Source organism: Drosophila yakuba, chromosome 3R (genome assembly GCF_016746365.2).
Source record: "Drosophila yakuba strain Tai18E2 chromosome 3R, Prin_Dyak_Tai18E2_2.1, whole genome shotgun sequence".
NCBI lineage: Eukaryota > Metazoa > Arthropoda > Insecta > Diptera > Drosophilidae > Drosophila > Drosophila yakuba.
In genome coordinates this window covers 15,985,035-16,006,236 of record NC_052530.2, presented here as the reverse complement: position 1 = coordinate 16,006,236, position 21,202 = coordinate 15,985,035, and the positions used below count along the sequence as shown (strand labels likewise).

The window sequence follows — 21,202 nt, the reverse complement described above, 5'->3', positions numbered from 1 at the left end:
CGCTGATGGCGCGAGCAAGGTTTGCGGCCCAAAAATGCAAAGCTCTTATTTAAATCGTAAATAACGGGATTCAAAACGAACCATTGATGAGTTTTATTGTCACCTGTAGCTAATACAAACATGTATTGCGCGGTATTCCTATTTCGTTACCTTCTAAGAAAATTGCGTTGACCGACGTTGAGTTAAAATACGCTAATACGAAATTCATGAGGTAGCACTCTATGGCCCAATTAAAAAATACAATTATTTTCATCTATTTATTACTAAGCATCCGAGCTCTATTTAAATTTAAATTCCAAAAGCTTTATTCTTGCGTTCACAGAATTAAATTGAGTAATAAATTAACATGAATTAAAGTTCTCAAACTACATTATGCTCACAACTAAATTATGAAGACAAACATCTTAATAACAACTAAAATTTCGCAACGCAGAGGTTTGCAAACATTGTGACTAATGACGACTTGATGAGATGATAATACATTGCAGAGCCGCCAAAAATTAATTGTATGTCGGTGTGGGAGTTCTAGGTCCCCGTGATCGACATTCTTTGACTTTTAATTCTTACATATCACGAACTTGGAATTCGATTCTCAGCTGCCCTGCTCTGCTCGTTTGTGCAATTAGCCGCGATGTCAAAGAGGTTCACTCCAGTCATGGCAAAAAGAACAGTGAGAAGGTGTGGGACCCACAGCAGAATTTACACACCGAAGTACGTATGTACATATGTATGTAGGTGTGTCATCATCATCATCTCGGGCTGTGATTCCATTGAAGGTCGGCGAGCCTCTATAGCAGCTACAAACATTCGTATCTGCCATTTATGCTCACTGAATCTTCTCTGCCTCTATCGCTGTCTCCCTCTCCCTGTCTCTGTTTGGCTTGAAAACCCCCTGCTTTCCACCCACTCGGGGACGGGGACTGGACGACTACACATGTTTAATTGCCAAATTGGTGCAATTCCACATAATTCATGCCAATAGTCGGAGTCGTTACTCAGGCAGTTCTCCTCTCGCAAAGCTGATTATTTGACTATTTGACAAGGTCCCCGGCTTTCGGTTCCAGTGAAGAGCTTTACGACTGAGCAAATAAAGGCAGCCCGTGGGGGCAGATTCACACGTTTATTAAGAGTTTATTCGTCGTGCTGCGAATTGAAATCGAAAGTGGAGCGACTTAGCGCACATAATTGATAACAGGCGAGTGATATGGAAATTATTGCGTATACGCAAAAAGACTCAACGCAAAGTGCTAAGAGGAGAGGTAAACACCTCTGCCCCAAACGACCAAAGAAGTAACTCGAATGATAGCCGCATCCGGTGGTCACAAGCAAAGTGGAAAACTCGTCAGCTAGCTGCTAGTTGCTACAAATTTGTCAAACCAACAATGCAGCAAGGTCGACGGAGTTCGCAGAGTCCACTGAGCGATGATGATCACGTTCGCGTCCGGCGTGCGGTCAGCTCTGCCATATCATTGACCTTAAGTGACGAACATCAAGAGCAATGAATAAGCCAAGATTATCACCTTTGGCAGCATTTTATTGCACTTACAGAGGCAGCCGCCAAAATCGGATTTGAAGTTCAATTGCAGGCATTTCCGATGCTCGATGGTCCAGCTTCCTCGACTCCACTCTCCAATTTGATCTCCATCTCGATCTGCGACGGACCTACCAAGACGCCCATGGCACAATGTACAGCACGACTATTAAAGGTCATGCTCCAAAGCCAGCACTGCAAGCAGCATTGGCAGCACAAAGATGAAACAAAAAAAGAAAAATTAAAAAAACGTTAAGTAAATCAAAGTAAACAAACGGCGCACTTTGTTAATTGTTGAATTTATTTCTATTTTGGTTTGAGTTTCTCTTTCTGCTGTGGCTGCAATCTATTAGAGAATGATCTCAAAAGATGCGTCAATCGAAAGACTCAAGACACGAACTGGCCACCAAACAATAAAGTGACCGTAACGATCGTAGTTAACAAGCAGTATATTTGAATAGTCATACACCCAAAACAATTGGGGAGGGTGGTCAATTGTTATTGGGTCGGCTATTTTAAATCATATTGACACTTTGGGCGCCTCTTCAAATTTCCCAAGCAGAGCATGAGCATCGGCAATTTGTTGGCCAACTGCCATTCACTTGCTGCCTCGACTTCGGTCAGGGGTTGTTCTGAAATGCCAAAAAGGTAGCATACACAGCTATTGTTTCCCATTGCGGCAGGTAAACTACGAGTACATGAGCGCGACCTTCACTTGGCAATGGAGGAGGAGCAGCTCCTAGCCTCAGGTTGCCCGGAGGGCACCCAACAAATCCAAGTCAAGTGCTTGGCAGCCTCTTCAACAATGAAGCCATCAGATCGACAAATATCTTCAATGTGTATTTGGTTCAACGGTTCAATTGTATCGCACATAGGAACTGGTGTGAGTGATTAATTGGTTTGCTTTCGAGGCCCAAAACACACACTGGATATGTTTGGTCTTGGGATAATGCGAATGAGTATGGCTGCAGAATAATTCATTTAATATCGAGCGTAAACAACGCAGCCCACATCGGATTGCTTGGTATTCAAGTTGAGTTTGGGGCGCTCCCGCTTCACCGGATGATTATGCCTTTGTACTTCTTATTTAGTCTTTAAATCTGCATCCAGCATCTGATGAATGCTTTCCATTATCCATACTGCCAGGAAAATATGATTGTTAGGTGTCAATCAAAACTTTTGTGTGTCGCGTGTGTGTGCCACGTTGTCGTCGTCAATTAAAGACAGTAAAGTCCCCAATTAACTTTGGAGATGGTAATGGCTTGCGGTTGAATGGCAATTGCTCCATGGAAAATGGTGATTTACTATTGTTGCGCCTTGGAAAACCAAGTGCTTACAGATCGGGGCGACGTCAGCCATCTATTTACTAAACGAATAATATTGTAGGAAGCCCTTTTTTTACGTAACCGATTTCCAATTATTGAAAGCACCATACTTAAAGTAAAAGTTTGCATTAGTGCCTGATAACCGTTTGTAAATCCCTTCCCTACTAAAACTTTATATTTAATCCTCGCTTTTCTCAAAAACTTATACACATCTCTGACCTTAAATATATAATTTCCGTTGTTAAATGTACACTAAATCATCGTGAGCAATGTAGCTTCATCGTTTTAATTTCTTTTACCAGACTTTTGTGGCATATTTTTGGGATTAATTTTTACATGCCATATTCGTGGCATACTCATAGGCAAAATGCGCAGCAGCACTCAATCGAGTGACAAAAGCCTGCCTTTTGAAATATACCGGCTATTTATTGGTATAAGAGCTCGTTGCTCACAGATTTGAATTAGACGCAGTGTAAGTGTACCTAAATTTGCAAGAAAGGGATGTTGAATTGAAAGACCATCAAGTAATTCGATTATTTTCTAGATTTATTTCGCTCTGATTGTTTTGGATAGGCGCGCATTACGTGCACTCGGGATTCTTTTATAAATTTATAATTGAGATTTTATTAAATGTTTCGTTTATTAGCTGACAGATTATCTACAATTTAAATATATTTTTTTCGAATACATATTCAATTATCAATGTGTAAGCTGTAATGCTGGATAGCTCATACATTGCTGGTTACCAATAGTCGGTAGTACAGACTACCTACAGTAATGCCTGCCGAATTGCAAAATATTTATATCATCAAGGGGTATCTCATGATATTTGTTTAGTTTATAAGTAAATGTTTTTATGCGGGCGACTAGAAATTCCAAGAAAACTTTAAACATACAATACAATATATGTATGCGGATATATCCGCTTACGGATTAATTTAATTACTTGCTAAACGATAGGAATCATGAAAATTACTTCATCTTGCTTTACTCGTTATGTCTAAAGTTCAATTAAATATGGATACAAGCATCTGTTATTCACTTAAATGCTACTTAAGCACTCTTAATCGCAACTGTTTAGGCATTTATTTCTCACTCGGATCGCGAGTGCAACTAAAATGTAACTAAAGTTTGGCGCTACAAACCGAAGCCAATTGGATGGATCGTATTATGCTAAAACGATAAGTATAAGTTAGAGAAATCTTTGGTTGTAACTACAACTGAAATTGAATGTCGAAGCTAACGGCTATTTAGCCACGGTTGTTTGGGATCAACGCGGATTGGCTTCGTAACTTTGTGCTGTTTAAGGTTGCAGTACCCATACCCGGATTCCCTGGAAGATTGGATACGGCTATTACGGCTGTCATGGATTTGTTGATGGGCCAACCAAGTGTCACATACAATACAATGTATCTATAAATTATCACAGTAAAATAAATAGAAATTATTTCTGCTGCGGCTGCGGCTGCTGCAGTTTTCTGAGAATCAACCAAGGAGTGGGTGGACGAATGGCGTGTGCTGGCTATATCCATTCGTAGCTGGTTCAGATTATGGAAGATACGATAGTCATAGTCCACATTTTGGCAAAACTGTTGAACGGTTCCCTTCCTCGCTTCCCCGATTCCTCTATTCCTTGCTTCCTCCCTGCACCACTCACTGGTTCAGTAGCGTGTTGGTCACCTCGGAGAACGAGAGCAGCGGGCTGCCGTCGGCATACGTGCCCCCGGCGGTGGGCGGGGCATAGGCGAGCGCGGTGTGCGCCGTAATGTTCGCCGGATAGAGCAGCTGATGATGCGGATGGTGCTGCGAGTGGTGATGTTGCTGCTGGTAAATTGCATGGTGCTGCTGTTGCAGCGACTGTTGCTGTTGCAGGTGCTGCAGGGGCTGTTGCTGCTTGGATGACTTGCGGCCAATGCTGCTGACGCCTCCACCCACCTCCTCGGCGCAGATCACCAGTGGAGCGGACACAATGGCCAATTGCTGGTACGGAACATCCGATGCTCCTGCTGCTGAAGCCGATCCATTCAGCAAGCTGCTGACCGCCGGCAAGGCGGTGGGCGAGCGGGACAATGTGACTGGCGGCGGCGGCGGTGGTGATCCTGATCCTACTCCAACCAGCTGGTGGTGCAGCGGGTAGCCAGCGAGCGATTGCTGCTGCGGCTGCGACTGCTGCTGATGATGGGTGGTGAGAATGATCTAGGGAGGATCGTTATGGTTAGTAGTCAGGCGAGAGAGCACACTTGGGTGCACTGAAGTGGGTTTCTATTGGTATCAGAAGAAGGTGAGTGGTTGTGGGTGAGTACATAGAGTGCGAGTGCTTCATTACTGGTGCAATCTATTCATCTTCTAGCGGTGGCCGTGGTGCAGGTGATGCGACTGGGCCGGAACATGGCCACCGCCGCCAGCCGACGGATGGTGCGGGTGCGGATGCGAATGCGGATGATGGTACGTGAAGTACTGCGAGTACTGGGTGTAGGAGGCGGGCGTCCATACCTCGCTGCTGTGCTGATGCGCCGTCTCGTGGTGATGGTGATGATGGTGGTGATGATGCGAGTGCGGATGCGGGTGGGCGTGATGGTGTTGTTGCTGCTGCTGCTGTTGCTGCTGTTGGTGGCAGCTGGATGGGTGCACCGCCTGCTGATCTGTGCCCGTGCTGGTGAGTGAGCTGCTGGGAGCGCTAACATTGGAACCAACTCCTCGCTGGGATTGCTGGAGCTGCTGCTGCTGCTGTTGTTGCTGCTGCTGTTGCTGCTGCTGTTGCTGCGGAGAGGTTGTGTGCGAGGATGCGGAGTAGAGGCCAGAGTCATCATGCTGCATCTGGTAGCTCTCCGGCGTACTGGCACTGCCCGACTTGCCCGGCAGCTCCTTTGTCCCGTTCCACTTGGCGGCCGTTGCAGGTTCATGATCGTTGTTGTTATTATTGGCGCTAGCATAGCCCAATCCGTTGGCCAGAGGTGTGGATCGCTGTGGTGAGCCAGGGTTTCCCGCTCCACTTCGTCCGCCATGATGACTATTTAGCGGCACCCCACTCGAGTGCGTGGTGCCCCACATCAGCACCGTTTGACGCTCGTAGGGATCCTGACCCACTGCGGCTGCCGCCGTTGTTGCGGCCAATTCTACTTTGGGCGTTACGCTTCCGACTCCGTTGGGCGTGGCTCCGCCCACGGGTGATGGTCCGTCCGAGGAGCATGATATCACCTCCATCACCTGTGGTGAAGACTTCGGCGTCTTAAGGGGAATTTGCTGTAAGGAAATTTCACAATATTAATGGTTAGAGTTCCATTCTTCGACACAAAGTTAAAGGTATTTAATGGGTATAGCAATGCCACTGACTTTTCTTACCTGTGGCGTAGATGTTGGGCTTCCATAGCCGCTGCTGTAGCCACTGTAGTACTTTCCAGTCTCCTGCCACTTCTCGTCCGCCTTGGAGGCTATGGCGTATCCGTCGTAAGAGAGGAATCCATTAGCCACGTAAGCTGAGGCTGGAGCGCCGGAGTGCGGATAATCCGTGTAGTAGCCACCGACGGCGCCCTGCAGCCGGTACTGATGGAAGAGGTTTTCGCTGACTGGGTAGAAGGCGTTGGCCGGCATGGAGCTGCCCATATAGAGATTGTCCGCGGCACTTGCATACGGCGAGGTTGTGTACATGGGATTCAGGTTGGAGTAGGCAGCGGCCACTGCAGCTGCCGGATCGGGCAAGTACTCCACGGCCACAGCCGGAGCAGGGGACCCCACCTGGCCACCGAGTGGCGAGGTTTGCTGCGTCTGCGGTTGGTTCTGCTGCTGCTGCAGCTTGCGTTTGCTGCGGCAAGTGGAGAGGAAGTCGCGCAACTGCGTCTTGTAGCGGCGATTTGGACGCGTTGGCGTCACCGGAGGCGGCAGGGCGTGGGACGTGGGAGAGGTGCTCGGCGGCACTACCAGCTGGTCCGCCTCGGAGAAGTAGGTGGACGCCAGACCCGTGTCCAGGTAGCTGACCTTGAAGTCCATGGTGCGCTTGCCTAGCAGATCGTGGCCCTCCTCGTCCATCAGCTGGCGGTGCGTACAGATCACAAAGTCCGGCTTGGAGTTCTTGTAGACCAGGCGAGAGCTCGTCTGCAGCCACTGCCACTCGCCATCCTTCTTTTGGTAACGGTAGGCGATCATTCCAGAGGCACCCGTCTTCAGAACTACAGAAAATCGGAAAACAAAACTTTAGTTTAGTTTCATGTATTCAGATCTTTATGCAGAATAGTGTACTTACGCTCCTGATGGGCGCTGGCCACGTAGGCCAGGTCATCGTAGTGCACCAGATCGTAGCCACCCATGTTGACCAACTCGGCGTCCGCGTAGCCCAGGATGTGCTTGCCGCGCTGGTCCATCGATACCAGGGAGAAGTCCAGCTTGTGCTTAGACTTGAACATGTTCTCCTTGTGCGGAATTTCCAGCAGGCTGGGCGGCCCGAAGGGCGTGCAGTAGGCGAAGAGGGCCAGCGGCGGCTCCTCCGTCTTGCGGTTCTGGCCATGCAGGACCTTGATGCGGCCGCGGATATCCAGGCGCAGGAAGCCGCTCGTGTTGTCCAGCAGGCAGCGGAAGCGGACGGTGAAGCTGCGCTCCAGGTACAGCGCCTTGTCCGGCGCCAGGGTCTCCGCCAGCTGCATGCTGGACATGTCGGCGGGCAGGAAACTGTTCCACAGCAGCTGGCGTTGCAGCTCCTCGCGGTCCTCCGAGTGCACCAGTTCGTACACCGACTGGTGGACGATGTCCGACTGTGGAGTATTGATATATTGTTATATTGATATATCGACCAGGGGTCAGTCACCTGGGGATTCTTATTGATACTGCTCTCGCTCTCACGCCGCTTCTCAGGCGCTCTCTTATTCGCCCGGGGTTTTCGGGGCGTATAAATCAAAATGCGCGCAAATTGAAAATGCGCCCCATGTTGGCCACAAATTGAGACATAAATTCTGCACGCGCCAGGAGCAGGAAGATTCGCCTGACGGGGGCTACAAGGGATTCCCCCCTCCATTGTTCCCCGTACTACCATTCTGCTGCCTTTTTTCTGCGCACACCAGAAAAGCAAACAAACCCAACTGATTTTCTCGAACGTTAAGCCGGGCAACGCTTTTAATTGAGCTGCCAAACGGGGCGTGGCAAGTGCCGCTTTACACATTTACAACTAAATTTGAAAAAAAAACAACATAAGGAGAAAAAAGAGAAAACAAACCCGGGCGGATGCTAACTACAATTTCAATTTCCATTCGACAATAAAGTAGGCAAAAAACTACAATGAAGGTGTACCCCAAACATGCTGCCGAAGGAGCCCGAATTCAAATCGCAATCGCAGTGCCCGCATCGGAATCAATCTGGCCACGCCCCGCTACTGCAGCTGCGGCTGCGGCTGGGAGATTCAAGGGGAGATTCCCAGCGATTGCGCAATCTGATTATACCCGTTACTCGTAGAGTAAAAGGGTATACTAGATTCGTTGAAAAGTATGTAACAGGCAGAAGGAAGCGTTTCCGACCATATAAAGTATATATATTCTTGATCAGGATCAGTAGCCGAGTCGATCTGGCCATGTCCGTCTGTCCGTCCGTCTGTCTGTCCGTCTGTCCGTCTGTCCGTCTGTCCGTCTGTCCGTCTGTCCGTCTGTCCGTATGAACGTCGAGATCTCAGGAAGTACAAAAGCTAGAAAGTTGAGATTAAGTATGCAGACTCCAGGGACATAGACGCAGCGCAAGTTTGTCGATTCAGGTTGCCACGCCCACTCTTACGCCCACAAACCGCCCAAAACTGCCACGCCCACATTTTTGAAAAATGTTTTAATATTTTTTCATTTTTGTATTGGTCTTGTAAATTTCTATCCATTTGCAAAAAAACTTTTTGCCACGCCCACTCTAACGCCCACAAACCGCCCAAAGCTGCCACGCCCACACTTTTGAAAAATGTTTTGATATTTTTTCATTTTTGTATTGGTGTTGTAAATTTCTATCTATTTGCCAAAAAACTTTTGGCCACGCCCACTCTAACGCCCACAAACCGCCCAAAGCTGCCACGCCCACACTTTTGAAAAATGTTTTGATATTTTTTCAGTTTTGTATTAGTCTTGTAAATTTCTATCTATTTGCCAAAAAACTTTTGGCCACGCCCACTCTAACGCCCACAAACCTCCAAAAACTGTCCTTCGCACTTACACTAGCTGAGTAACGGGTATCATATAGTCGGGGAACTCGACTATAGCGTTCTCTCTTGTTTTAATTTACGATCTGTCGGTTCCGCGAATCGATTCAGGTCCCCGATCCCACTGAGCATGGCCAGCGCAGACAACTTGGCCGAGGACCAAAAGCCCCAATTGAGGTCTTGGATTTGGGTCAGAGTATACGACAATCAGGATGGATGCCTAATTCCTGTTCAATTTATCTCAATACGTGAACCTGTAAATATTATCTTGTTTCTTTTTCTGCTCTTATTTTAAGAGAATCATAATATGTTCAGGTGAAATATCCCATTAGACCGATGCGTTTTACAAAGGCCAATAAGAAACTATACTATGAGATTTGGGTAATAATTTCTATTTATGTCCCCCGGCGATTCTGGGCCAAAGTGTTTTCCTTTCTCGAACCGCTTCCGCAATTCGGAGATTGACCCAAAAAACAGACGGACAGGAGTTTGTATGAAAACCGTCGGCAATTAAAATCAATCAAAAAACGGGGCGAGTGAGAGCGGATAGTCTGAGGGGCCAGGGGCTGGTAGCTGGTGGCACTTACCTGATGAAAACCCAAATAGCTCTCGATGCTGTGCGTGGCAAAGAAGACTTCGCCTTCGCATGTCAGTATCATTAGAAATCCATTTAGGGCCTGCAAAGAAATTCAAAGAGAAATGGTCGACGGGTCAAAATTAAATCAAAACTATGAATTAAATATATGTTTCTTTTTTTGGTCGATTTTCGGTGTGCTACTCAGACAAGTGGGTAGATCCGAGTATCAATAGTTAGATGAATGAATCTTGGAGATGATATGTGATGTGTATGTGATGGGTTGGCAAAGGTGTAATTACAGTAGCTGCCACGGCTCGTCATATTTGGTGAATGAAATGTTATTGATCGAGGCAGCCGGAGGCATTTCGAAACACTGAAAAAAACGCCTGGAGTTTTAGGATAGCAATGTTTAGAGTTACGATATTATTCTATGCGTTCTTCCATTGACCTGCACCGGTGCCGCCCCTTGGAATGAACTCTGTTTTGACCACATCAGGAGCTGCTTGAATGGGAGCCACGATGGCGGCGCTTAGGAGCCACAATAGCGGCCAAAGTGTAATCAGTGCCTAAGCGGCTTATTTCATCCGAGGCGATCCCAGTCGGATCTGGAGTTCCACATCAAACACCACCAGGAAATGGCTTGCAATTAAATCAATGAGTTTCAACTGAACCGAGCGAGAGAGAGTGACTGGGACAGGGGTGAGTGAGGAGGAAAGAGGGAAGGGCGGTGGATTTTGGTGTAATTGCAGGTTTCCATTCCAGTTCCCTCCCCTCGAAATCCCCAGATGAGCCATTGTCATTATCTATTCGGATATGCGCCTTCAAAGACGTGGCGCTGCTAACAAGAAAATGAAACGTGAAGTAAAAAGCAGCAGAAAAATCATGCAAAAGTTTTTGGTACGACGCTTCATTGTTTTGTTTATTATTTGGCGCATTATTGTTTTTGATTGCATTTTAAAGTCGGGTTTTATGGACTGCTAATGGCGGCGACGCATGCGATTCTCGACTGGATCCGATCTCGACTGGAACTAACCTAACCGTTAGTTAGCCGGCCCAATCCGACCGAGCGACGTGTGAAGTGAAAATGAGAAGGAAAACTGAAACTGAAACTGAGCTGAACTGAAACGCTGACCACTCGGAAAGACAAATTTGCCAATGCTCCATTAGTGCCTCCGTGGCGGTGCGGTCGTAATTAATATAACCGAACTGAAAAAACTGCAAGAAACAACACCGCACACACAACAAATACTGCGCGTAATTAATACGGGCGTATTTAAATATCAATTTGCAGTCACCACATCGAGCTGCATACGAGTACATCGAAAGGAAGCAGTCCCCCCATTTTGAGTCGAAGAAAAATATGCGCGATTGCTGCTAATTACAGAGCAGCAGCAGCATCAGGTCGCAGGATTGGGCACAGGGGAGCCGAGGTATCTGGGATCTGGAATCTGGGATCGGGAATCTTGAATCTGGTCGAAGATGGGGCCAAACAGCGGGTAACTAAGCCACTCCTTGCGAGAGTTGGCATTAGCCGACATAAATGCTAAGTGGCGTCATCATTTAAAACGCATCAACAGCCCGCAAGGATGTGGTGCTGCCATGGCATACATATGCTGCATATAGATGCTGCATGCTGCTTGCTGCATGGTGCATGGATTGTCATCAGGCCACGCGGACTGGTCGGGCATCAATAATCGTCATAAAGATCTCCAACGGTAGCCAGCGATTGGAGAGATATGGTGAGATATTCAGCGAGGTTACTTAGTTTACGAATACTCTATTTGCATGTAGAGATACCAAGTGGGTGGAAAAACTTGGAACATAGCGGGAAATTGGTATCACTTCCTCCCAAACTCCCAGCTCCAGTTCTTCAGCTTTTCGCTGGGTTAAGGGCTCTATGTGAGCTCTCTTAAAAAGTAGCCAAGATAGCCAAGATTTTATAAAATACAAATTATAAAGTGTAGTTTCATAAAGGGTATCAAGAATGTTGTTTCAAGTCCTGTTAGCTGGTGGTTCGTTTCTTTTTCTTAACCATTTTGATTGTGCTGTTCTCTATTTATTTCTTGCGGCATTTTACCTTTTTATACGGCCAAGAAAGATTTCTCCCCACAGTCTAATTGTTTCTGCGCCCCATCCCTTTCCCACCTGGCGGCACAGCGTCGCTCCCTCTCTGTCGCTCCCGCAGCTACAATTTAGACAAGCTCGTCTGCGGCGTCTTCTAATGCGATTTTAATAATACCCGCCCGTCTTTATAGTGGGGGATCCGGAGTACAGAGGCTGTGAGGGGCGTGTGGGCATATGAACATATGGGCATGTGTGTGTGTGGGCAAATCTGGCATTTCTGTTGTGAGATTTGATAAGTTGGCAGCGATTATTTTATCATTTCCTAGCCAGATGCAGGAAAGACTGTCGAAGGGCGGGGTTGTTTTCAGCGGGGAGGAGCCTTTCTAGTTTGGCCAATGGCCAATTTGCCCAAGCTTGTCTACATAATTGCTTAATAAAGCCCACCCCCAGCGGCAGACCATCACCAAGTGCCCCGCCAGTTAATATCTTCGGCGGATCTGCCACTAAACCCTGTTGCATGGAAAGTTCAGTTCATATCATGTTGGCAAGCAAAGTGTTGAAAGTGTTTTACTTTCAGTGAAAACGGAAGACAATTAAATGTTGCGCCAGTATGTGTGTCCGTGTGTGTGTGTTAGCCCTCAACTAAGCTGCGTGACAAAATGCCATTTTCTAATGATAATATGTGACCCATAATAAACAGGAACAGCAACAGCAACAGCAACAGCAATAGCAACAGCAACAGAAACAGCTGCAGCAAAAAGTAAAACCGCGCGGGCAACAGGTAACAAATACCCGAGGTATTAAAACTAAATATGCACACCTCATGGCGACGGCCCCCTTTTTGGCCAAAAGGACTCTTTCGTTGTGAGACAGACTAAAAATATGCACGGAAATGCACAATTGTGCAGTTTTGAGCTCGACAATTAGCTGCAGCCGGGAAAAGGGTGGTGCAGTCGAGTGCTTTTTTTGGCTTGCATTCAAATTCGCCACTCACTCGCGGGCCACCCTGCGTATACGTAATGCAGCCTAACACGAAACTGCAACGTGCATTGCCCCACTTGTGCCGCATACATGTACATATATGGTGCATACCGCGCACTCGGGCGGGTGGTTACTTTGGTGGACTTTGACATTGAATTGTGTGTGTGGAGTGCAGCCGAAAAAAGCGGCATGTGCGATAAAAAAGGAGGTTGTTGCCGCTGCAAGTGCATGTTGCACAATTGCGTGTGTCTGTCTGGGCGGAGTGATGGGTGGTGCAGTGGTGGAGTGGTGGAGTGGTGCTTTGGGGGTCAGGGGGCAGTGTCAGCTGTGGCAGCACCACTCGCCCGGTGGCCGCCTGCTCCAATGCCCGGTGAGCTATGTGCGCATTAAATTAAACTGTCATGACTGTGACAAGTGCATATGTTGGCGCCTCGGACAGTGCAACAAACAAATACTATACACACCGAGGCACACATGCACTTTTAATTCAGCAAAAACATGCAACTGCCCCAAGGCGGCGACTGTGGAGTGCAGCGGGGGGGCAAGCGGAGGGGGAGTGTGCTGTGCGACAATTTAATTGGAGTATTTTGGCACATAAACTTGAAATGCATAATTTTTTATGTGTGCTCCACTTCGGTGCAGCTGTTGCACTTCAACATGATAACTACTAATTAATTGTACTGAAATCGTAAATCAAGAATTATTCGTATTGTGTATGCATACTAGGTCTAGAATCAATTTATTGAATTGGCTAAAGCTGTGTTGATTGAATTCTTCATGCAAATAATTTTGGTTTGATTTTAGAAATACCTATATAGTTTGGTTTTCATTCATAAATATTTAATATAATTTAAGCAACTATCGTTTCCTGAAATTGATCTGCTTTCGCGGCTAGTGCAAGACCACTTTTCAATTAGGTTAATCAATTCCAGAATTTATTAATTGCAGACAATTACAAATGACAGAATATTAGTGAGGAAGTGGACTTTCCCAGACCTTCACCACCGCCAGTCGATTGCGTGCCCAGTATTTATCAATGAAACTCTCTCGGCTAACAAGACGCTGATTGATTATTCCCCTTTACCCCCATCCACCTCAGTCAGCAAAACACACCACGTATCCTGGGCAATGAAGCCATCAAGCAACACACTGATGAAGACAAATCGCAGCGATTGAGAGGAATTGATGGGGGAAGGGGGGTTCGTTCAGCTGGACTCGGGACTCACCTGGAGGAACATATCACCATCCAACAGGCCGTGCTCGAAGGCGCCCAGTTCTCGTGTCCTGTAGCCTTCATGTGCGTGTATGTGGGGCAGGACTCCGTTATCCTCCTTATCCTTATGCATAACAACTGCAAGTTGAAAAGTAGAGAGAAATGTACAATTTACAAACGTCAGCATTCTTGGCTATTTTATTAACCATAAATATTTGATATTCACTTAAAAGACTGAATAAATTCGAGGAAATTGCTTGGCCATAAATAAGCCACTCAATTGTTTTACAAAGCCACCTTACTCAAAGACGAGGAGGAGAACGGGTGGGCATAACCATAGTAACTTCATAAAAACCCCATATATCATAGATATATACAGTGATGGGTATGTGTGCCTGTCTCAGCTCCCCGAAAATTCTCGTACAATAAATATTTACGGCTATGGCAAAGTACTAAAAATTGTTTATGGTGTCATTGTAATATTTTATGAGAACTTTCGCCCCCCTTTTGGACCCCCACCCCGTTGAATCCTTGAGCTATTCAACCCTAGGACCGACGACTAGGTCGCCATTTTGCCTAGGAAAATTTCATTTTATTTTCCCCCCATCCATTAGTTTTGTTTATTTATTTCTTGGCGGCGAAGTTTTATTTTGTGGGAGCCGAGCGGGTTTTTATAATAAATTTGTCACAAAAATTGATTTATGTGCGATAAACGATAAAAGAAATGAAACTTCATATATTTTCACAATATTAGTAAAATGTTTTCGGGCGAGGAGTTCATTTCGGGAAGAGGGTGGTTAGGCTAAGAGTGTTGTCCTGGCCAAAACTTATGCCGCGCCAGCTGATGCCATAAATTATGATTTTTATCAACGCAAATGGGTGAAATAAAAAATGTTGAAGCGAAATAAAACAGCGGCTTAAATAAAAACAAAGGCAAAGTTAATTTACGCATGGCAAGCCTCAAGGAAAATTTCCCCCGAACTTTCACCCATGTGCAACCCCTAAGCACGGGAAAAACTCTTGGAGTTTGGCTTCAATTTCAATTAGCAGGTTAGCATTCCAAACCCCACTCCACTCCCAGCTCACTCCCAACCACCTTTTCCTGGCCAGGCTGACCAAGCTGACCAAGTTGACCGCAAACTGGACCTCCTTGTCGCCTGACTTTAATCTCGGCCTTTTTGACCTTTTTATCAAATTAACAAAAGTGACTCGCTCCCGCTCCCACTTCCACTCAGAAGCAAGATTGTTCATTTTAGCGAGAGTGCGATAAAACAAATAGAGGCCCCTCCCTCCTTCGCCTAATGTGGCCCAAACAAATTGCATCATGTGCGTGTAATCCTGGCGTGATCCTTTACAGCCACTTGGCCTAGGACGTGGCCGTAATTATTCATAATTTAATTAGGCTCAGTTTACATTCATTTCGTAGCTTGTCGCTGCTTTTTATGATTTCTGGTGGAATATTTTAATTTTTTTGTACGTGCATAAACTCATTTAATTAATTTCTGCCAGGCGGTTGGAGAGATTTGGGTTGGGTTAGCTTTGGCTCGCTTTTCCGTCCGGTGTTTCGGGTTACAAAATCTGTCATGGCGCCCTTTATTGCACTTACATTGTATTATTATTACATGGCGTATAAACCAAATTTACGACAAATTCTCCGCATTCTCCGCATTTTCTGCAGCTGTTTTCCCCCATTTTCTCTGAGCCAACCATCCATTCCATCTTTCGAAGGACCCACCCCCCTAGAGTCGTTAAACAAACGGACGACCATCCACCGTGAACCGTCGGCGGTGGATGAAAATCTTGGGCTGCGAACGACCGGAAAAGCGCAAAATCTCGGCTATCAGGGTGGGGCATGCAGGTCACAAACTCTCCGCACCGCTCGATGATGTACACACATAAAAATGGCGGCGTTGGAAAACCCCACCCAAATGGCCAAAGAGAAAAGCCAGACAGAGAGAAAGACCAATGTGAAAACAAGTTGGGAAATGGCAGAGGAAAAGCGTGCGCAGCGAGCGAAGAAGAAGAAGACCCCAAAGATTCTCGCCCTAATGACGTTGCACTGACGGGACGGGTCGGCACCTCCAACTCTCGGACATTTTCCCCGCTTTTCCTCATCATTTCCTTCGCTCTTCCAAAGGTGGCGTCAATTATGCTCAGGCTGGAGCGGGAGATGGAGCTGGATATGGATATGGAGCTGGAACTGCAACTGGGCGTGTCCGGAGCTGGTGGCACGGCTTGGCGCAGAATAATAAATAAAGTTTAAATTTTCTGACATTTTGGCAAACATTTTCCGTGCCGACAGAAGCAAATATGTCATGGAAATGTCAAACTCATCAGCGGATTTGATTGGAAAACTGACAGCCACGGTGTTGGTGTACATATGTACATATATCCCTAGGTATCCATAGCCATCCACCCAGAGCATCGCAGCGGCACCACCAGCAACCATTGGCAGCTGTCCAGAGTGACAGCGCTTTTTGGATGCACCCCACCGCCGTTTTGGGTCAAAGGTAAAAGGTTAACGTGTGGGTGGGGATAGTTGGCTCGATACAAGGTGTTAGTTTGCAGGTTCGGCCGTTCAGTGAATTTCCGTTTGGCAGGGGGAATATTAAATAGGAACCGATAAATAAGCTGTCTGCTTCGTCAGGATAGATAACCATAAGGAGGTATGGTTGGAAATAATAGACACATTCTATTTCAAGGGTTCATTATAGGAATTATAGGAAAAATTAGCTGCTGATCCAAACACAAGGCAAGATATCATAAGTGACTGATAAAATGCAGCTTTGTTTTAAGAAATTTAAAGAATAACTTTCATTAGGTACAATGGTACAACCCAGCTAACTGCAAGGAATTTAAATTCCGTAGAAAAATCAATTTCGTCTGTTGAAGGTTCAAGCGTGGAAGAACGTGCGTACGCAATCACAGAAATCGCCATTTTAAAGTAGCTACATCGTTGGCTGGACTTTAAATTGAACTAGGCCTTTAGACAACGTATCTTTTAACCCGATGGCGAGGAGGAACGACTAGCGGGGGTGTCGACCTACGTAAGTCACGCAATGTTGTCCCCCCGAGCAGTACATACATATATACTACGTGTATACGCTATACCAGTTTAAGCTTCACTTGTGTGGGGTATATGGAAACAGCTGAGTATTGGCCGGCGTGACAATGCGACGCCTTAGAGTACAAACAAGCGCACCAGCCAAGTCGAAGCCAACAGAAACAACACCTACACGGAACTGGTAGGCAAGTGCATCGCCATCACCATCGCCATCACCATCACCATCGCCTTCACCATCACCATCGCCATCGCCTGACTGATTGCATGTCCGCCTGCGACCCATTCATTGTCTGGTTTTGAGCCCAGTCGGCAGCAGAGGGTTAAGGGGGCTGGATGGGCCTTAACTGGAGCAACGCACGAAAGTCATGTTACAATGTACGAAAAATTGGCCAAATGCCGCTAGAACTGGCTTCACTATGTTTATAGGTTAAGAACTGAGCCTTGGCCTCATCCCCCCTCTCATGCACCAAGCCGACTTTTTAAGCCAATTGGGAGCAGCTGCCTGTAGGCAATTTTGATAATAACATAAATGCCTTGCTGCAGGAGAAATGGGGCTAAAAGACCCAGACGGGCTGACCAAGTGACCTTGTCGTGGCCAATAATCGGTGGGTGACTCGTATGCCTCCCAGCTCAGTTGTCCCATGTTGCAGGTGCCATGCCTGCGATGCAGATTCATTCACAATATGCCCAGCAGGTTTCCACAGCTCTGACGCTTCCCACGAACCCCCGAGAACCAGTTAAAAGAGCGCCGAAGGCCAAGTCATAACTAATGGCGACATGATTTGCCAGCAGATCTATGCGAAGAAATGTGGGATACAGATACTGCAGGCTGATAAAATATGATGAATATGTATATTTATAAGTTCAAATTTTCCAAAAACACCAATAACTACCAATAGCGATTTGCCGAATCCCTGGCCATCTTTTATTGTAAATTAGGAACTGCATTTCTTGAATATTGAACTCCAAACTAGCATTTTTCTCAGTGCTCTTTTAATCGTGTGTGGGAACTCGTTGGCTTGGCAAAACGCCAATGCAAATGTAAATGCGTTCCCATCTCAAGTTACCAAATCTTTGAAGTAGCTGCTCAAATGGGATAGCAGAACACTTGGCGGCGTTTCTTGGGAACTCAATTTACTTATGGCCCGCTTTTTACTACCATTTTAATGGCATTAGTTCGCCAGGCGGGGGTTCGCTTTCGACAGGGGAAAACTGCGTTTAAGCTTGGCGTGCTAGGCGCAGAAAATAGAATAGAATGAATAATAATCGTTAAAACAGAAACTATCAATATCAAAAGGGTCATAACAACTAATAGTGCTTCAGCAATTGTTTCAACATCTCCCCTTGCCACTTAATTACGCAACTCATCAATTAGGCAGACGTCGAACCCAGAGACAGCAGTCTTAGCACCGAGCACCGGGCATTAAAAATGAAGAAATTGCGAGTCTTAACAATTATGGCCAGAAGCCGAAAGGTGGCCCTGGCAATTATGGACAGTTACCCCCTACCAGTTCCATCCCACCCCCTATCGGATTCGGGCCAAGACAATGGCCCATTAGCAGCGCGCTTTAATTATTTAGTTTGCGGCCAAAACCGAACCCAGAGATAGAGGAAAAAGCGCACAGAAAAGCACGAAAATACGGCAGAAGGAAAGAGACTAAATCATCGGGAGTGGGGCGGTAGCGGTGAAGGGGCGTGGTTACCGAAAAATAGTAGTACAACAAATGCAGAAACAAAATTCCGCTTCTTTTCCTCTCGTATAGAGAACATTTCCAGTTTGCTTTCGCCGTCTCGCTGTCTCGCTTTCCGTATTGTTTTCGGTAGCAAAAGTTCGGGTAGCAAAAGTTTTTTGCGCAAGTCAGGGTCAAGCAACTGCAGATGGGATCCAACACTTATATACTTATATACTGATACCCATATACATTGTCTGGCGAATACATGGCCAAGACAGCATCCTCCATCCCCCACCCAGCTACCATCTAATCAATTTTAATCGTCTTGAGTGCTTCCGCTGGTAATCCATGAGCGGCACACGTCGCATTCAGATGCCCATAAACCTAAACCGATTCCCGTTCCCAGGTTTGAGGGTTCGATGGCAAACAAACACTAATTGTAAATTAAATGATCCCGATAATATCCGGGAACATCTATCTGGGCAAGCAAACGAAACCATAATGAAAACAAAAGCGTTGACCTCGCGCCGTGTTTTGTGAGTTGTCACAACCCCTCGCAGGATAATAAACAAGGGTCGGGGGCAGGATCTACTCCAACTCCACTCCACTCACCGGGGCACACGCCGCGACGGTTCTGGTCCATTAACCCGTCGTCGTTGTCGTTGTCGTTGCCGTTGTAGTTACAACTTGGAGTGTCCTGCGAGGTTCCCCGAAGAGTCCTTTCGGGGGATGCCACCGCCGGCAAAGGAAACTAATGTTTATATTGACTTTTCACAATGCACAATGCGGCACGTGGCCGACGGTTGCTCCTTTTTTCTTCGTGTACATGTCCTTTAAGCCAACAGTTTGCCAGTACAATTAACGCTGAACTACGCTTGACCGCTAATTGTCAAAATATTTACTAAAGTTCTGCTACCTTTTCCCGGTCACTCTTCTATTTTGCCACGTGGGCTTAAGTTAGATGTGGCAGGATCTGTGTTTCGGCCTCAGAGGCGCTTTAATTCTGCACTGAAAATACATTAAGGCTGTCGTGCCACACATATGTACAATGAGTATGCCCATCTCCCCGCCACATTTATCGCAAATGAAAGCGAATGAAGCAATTAAATATTTTCGTTATTTTCATTTTTTTGTGTTGGTCATTAAAAGAAACGCGAAATGGCAACGAACTCGGACGGGCGAATCGTTAATCAAGCCATCAAGGCCCGAGAGTTTATTGCATTTGTTTTAATTAATTTAAATTATACAAATATGTTGACCCCTCGGAGTTCCTCTTCCCCCCTCAACTGGTCAACTACCCCTAGGTCAAGTAAGTCAAAAGCACCCCTGAGAGAAGTAGATACATATGCTAGTTCCTCCAGCTCCTGGCTTCCCTAATTCTGCTCCCGACTGACAAAGCTGCGGACATTATCAAATGCACTGGGGAAAACAAGTTATGCTGCCTAATTATTTAACTGGCATAATAGTAACCAGGAACTTGTATTTATTCTTAAAACTAGAAACCATAAGAAAGCTAAAACGATATTGCAGTTATACTTATTTGTGAAATAGATCAAAAGTCCCTGGTAAGATTCATTAGATTAGAACCAATCATGGGAAAATATATTTCTGGCACACCTTTGCACTATGATTTTAAGATCCAAAATTTTCCTAATTTTCCGCGTGCCTTCCAGCCCCTAGTCGCTTTGCTCTAGACCGCCCCACTTTGCTGGCGGCTTCCTTCCTGTTCTTTAATCCGTCAACAACACGTGCGTGTGTTTGTCTGTCTGTCGGTCGCTTTGGCGGTTGGTTGGTTGGTCGGTTGGTCCTTTTCGCTTTTCGGGAGGAGAGGACCTCCTGGCGCGGCGTTGAAATTAGTTTTGAATCATTTATGAGTCATGTTGCTTGGGCTCTGGGTATGGGTACGGGTCTGGGCCGCAGTCTGACCAACCGAACCCAACAGAACGGGGAGTTCCTCAGAGCGGGCATAATCGATTTAATAGGCCGAAATCGTTACGCGCCGTATGTTGAGAGGGCGTTTTCCCCAAATACTCGTACTCTATGCATACAGAGGACTCACTGTTGGCACTCACCTTGAAAATAACTTTTGGTTCTTAAATAACTAACAGACAGCCTTAGAATGCTCAGTCGATCCAGTTTGCTCAAGATGTTCTGCTCGAAGGGCAGCAGCGAGGCCAGGAGATCCAGCTCGGCGTTGAGGCGCTCCCGATGCCGCTTTGATGGATTGCTCTTTGTGACGCCATCCTTGGGCGGCGGCTTCAGGCTGGGGGTGAAATGAAAATTGGAAGCAAGAAAGTGAGTGAAAGGGAAATTCAAAACAATTTTCATGCATAAATGGAAAGTGGCTCCCTAAATAGAACCAAGTATAGAGCGTATGAGCCCTCGACTGCGTCAGCTGGCGACGGCGGTGGCGTGAACTTGGAAAGGTCAAAATTATTAATTGCACTTATCAGTTACCCCAAACTACATAATAACAGTCGAACAGTCGCACAATGGACCTCACTATCCTCCCCCAGATGGTCAACGGCCCTCGAGGATTACGACCATAAAACGGACACTCAATCAGGGGTGGGTGGGTTCGATTAGCTATGCCCACTTGGTTCTCTGATTAGTACTC

At 46.4% G+C, this 21,202-nt stretch overlaps 1 protein-coding gene and 2 long non-coding RNA genes across 5 annotated transcripts in view; 1 reads left to right on the top strand and 2 right to left on the bottom strand.

Annotated features, from left to right (window-relative positions):
- Positions 1–1,111: 1,111 nt before the first annotated feature.
- LOC120321912 lies at positions 1,112–1,815 on the bottom strand. The gene is made up of 2 exons (XR_005561645.2): positions 1,547–1,815; positions 1,112–1,474 (listed from the first exon to the last, which is right to left on the bottom strand). It is a non-coding gene; the product is annotated as an uncharacterized LOC120321912 (long non-coding RNA).
- Positions 1,816–3,381: 1,566 nt separating this feature from the next.
- LOC6537047 (single-minded homolog 2) overlaps positions 3,382–21,202 on the bottom strand; it is a 31,986-nt gene continuing 14,165 nt past the window's right edge. For 2 of the 3 annotated variants that reach the window (XM_039375727.2, XM_039375726.2), the window contains exons 3-9: positions 20,658–20,848; positions 13,862–13,986; positions 9,601–9,690; positions 7,097–7,601; positions 6,199–7,022; positions 5,539–6,099; positions 3,382–5,052 (exon numbers count right to left, since the gene is read on the bottom strand). In XM_039375727.2, coding sequence (XP_039231661.1) covers positions 4,510–5,052; positions 5,539–6,099; positions 6,199–7,022; positions 7,097–7,601; positions 9,601–9,690; positions 13,862–13,986; positions 20,658–20,848 — 2,839 coding nt within the window. In that variant the 3' untranslated portion in view covers positions 3,382–4,509. Of the gene's footprint in view, positions 5,053–5,349; positions 6,100–6,198; positions 7,023–7,096; positions 7,602–9,600; positions 9,691–13,861; positions 13,987–20,657; positions 20,849–21,202 lie in introns of all 3 variants that reach the window. The other variant, XM_002097576.4, reaches the window with a different exon arrangement.
- Positions 9,843–11,568, top strand: LOC120321799. Its single transcript, XR_005561518.2, has 2 exons — positions 9,843–10,289; positions 10,353–11,568. It is a non-coding gene; the product is annotated as an uncharacterized LOC120321799 (long non-coding RNA).